Raw genomic sequence first — 2,179 nt, forward strand, 5'->3', positions numbered from 1 at the left:
CCCCTACTCCTATATAAACCCTTCTTCACTCCTTTATTTTCACACAACCTAAACACTACTTCTCCCCCTTGGCCGAACCACAAGGCCATCTCCATCTCCTCTATTTCTTCTTCTTCTACTCTCTTCTTTCTTCTTTTGCTCGAGGAAGAGCAAACCTTTTAAGTTTGGTGTGGTAAAAGCATTGCTTTTTGTTTTTCCATAACCATTTATGGCATCCAAGGCTGAAGAAACCTCTAGAAAGAGGAAAGGGAAGGCAAAAGCTTCCACCTTCGAGTCATGGGAGATGGAGAGATTCATCTCAAGGGTGCATCAAGACCACTTCTATGAAGTTGTGGCCTTGAAGAAGGTGATCCCCGAGGTCCCTTTCAAACTCAAAAAGAGTGAATATCTGGAGATCCGACATGAGATCCGAAGAAGAGGTTGGGAAGTTCTTACCAACCCCATTCAACAAGTCGGAATCTTAATGGTTCAAGAGTTTTATGCCAATGCATGGATCACCAAGAACCATGATCAAAGTGTGAACCCGGACCCAAAGAATTGGCTTACAATCTTAGATAACAATTTAATGTCTAATTTGTTGGGATCTAGCTAAGTGGTTGTTATTAAAAATAATCAGCTACTAAATTATATTTTCAAATTTAATGACCAAATATTGCATAAGAAAAATATTTCGACAACCAATATTTAACAACTAATATTTAATAACTAATCTTAAGATCACTTACATAGATTAGCAGTTAGATTTTACTTTTTTTGGGGGAGGAGGGGGTTTTGTTTTGTTTTGGGGGTTTACTTTATGTAGAAGCAAAAGACTAATTAATAAAAAAACTAAAGAGAAACCAGATTAGGAGCACCACAGATCAAAACATGAAACTGTGATGAGAAGACGAACACAGAATTTGAGAGCAAAAAAGTAACTTGTGAATGAAGAAACAAAACTAAACTGTGAATATCATTCAGTATATTAGTGTATATTTACAATGAGTTGCAGCCACTATTTATAACCATTGTCTAAAGTCTAAACTAACTCTTCACATCAAGATAGAAATACCAAGAACATCATCTTTAACTATTGTGCAATGAGTAACTAACTAACTAGTTGTTAGAATTAAAACTATTTAAGCAATTTTGCTCTTCTCCTTTAATAATTAACAACATAAAAAATATTTGATAACAGAAAAAAATTAACAAAAATCAATCAAAATTTGCCTTATTTAAATATTCTGACTTTCTTTCTTCTTCTTAACATGACGGCAACGTATATATGATTTTCTTTTAATCATTTAGAATTAAGCTTCTTCTCATTAGTTCAAATCTTGTTCATGGCTCAATTACTATCATATTCCAAATAATAATAATAATCAACAGGAATCGTGACTCCACTGAAAGCAAATGTTATCAAAAAAAGCGTAGCCATCGGCCTTTTTTCTTGTAGTGTTATCATCATGACCATTATTTTCAATAAACCTACAAGGTCCTTCTTTGAATATTTGCCACGTGATATCCGTATAAGTTTTGTCCCTATCATATTCATATATATCAAACCGACGGCAAACACCATCTTCCCAAGCAAAGCTACAATAGAAAAGTGTGGTTCCAAAGATATTAGGTCTAAAATGGAACAAGAAATGTTCATGAGACTTTAGATATTGCACCCTAATATCATCATCTCTTGATTTGCAATGAACCGTTAGATCGTCCTGGTCTTCTAAAAGATTCTGAATTGCCACAGATATTTCCGATGACCTTGATAAAACGTTGCCAAAAAATGGAAGCATAGTAAGAAGCCATAGGATGAAAATGCTTCTAGCAAGATGAGCCATGGCTACCGCGCTATTTGGACTACTAATTTTTTTTATCCTTTTTAATATGAAGTTGTGAATAATTGTTATGTTTATATATAGGATCAAGTAACTAGAATTTAAGGTATTATAGACTATAGTCTATAGAGTAAAAGAGATGGTTGAACTAAAAAATTTGAAAAAACTGCGGTGTGAATATTGTAGACAATATGGTTATATGGACCCACACAAAGAGTGCACGGCACCACACAAAGAGTGCCTCGATGATGGGAGTATACAGCACAAATTAAATTTAAGTTTTTGGTTTATTAAATTAGCAATTCATCGGATTTTTTATTTAAATAAATATTTACAAGTCAGATTTAAATTAGGATATA

General features: G+C 33.5%; 1 protein-coding gene across 1 annotated transcript; it reads right to left on the minus strand.

The window, feature by feature from the left end:
- Window positions 1–1,361: 1,361 nt before the first annotated feature.
- Window positions 1,362–1,823, minus strand: LOC112795264 (S-protein homolog 3-like). Its single transcript, XM_025837203.1, has one exon. It carries the CDS (start codon window positions 1,821–1,823, stop codon window positions 1,362–1,364), a length of 462 nt encoding a protein of 153 aa, XP_025692988.1.
- Window positions 1,824–2,179: the final 356 nt, after the last annotated feature.

This window comes from Arachis hypogaea, chromosome 4 (assembly GCF_003086295.3).
Source record: "Arachis hypogaea cultivar Tifrunner chromosome 4, arahy.Tifrunner.gnm2.J5K5, whole genome shotgun sequence".
Taxonomy (NCBI): Eukaryota; Viridiplantae; Streptophyta; class Magnoliopsida; order Fabales; family Fabaceae; genus Arachis; species Arachis hypogaea.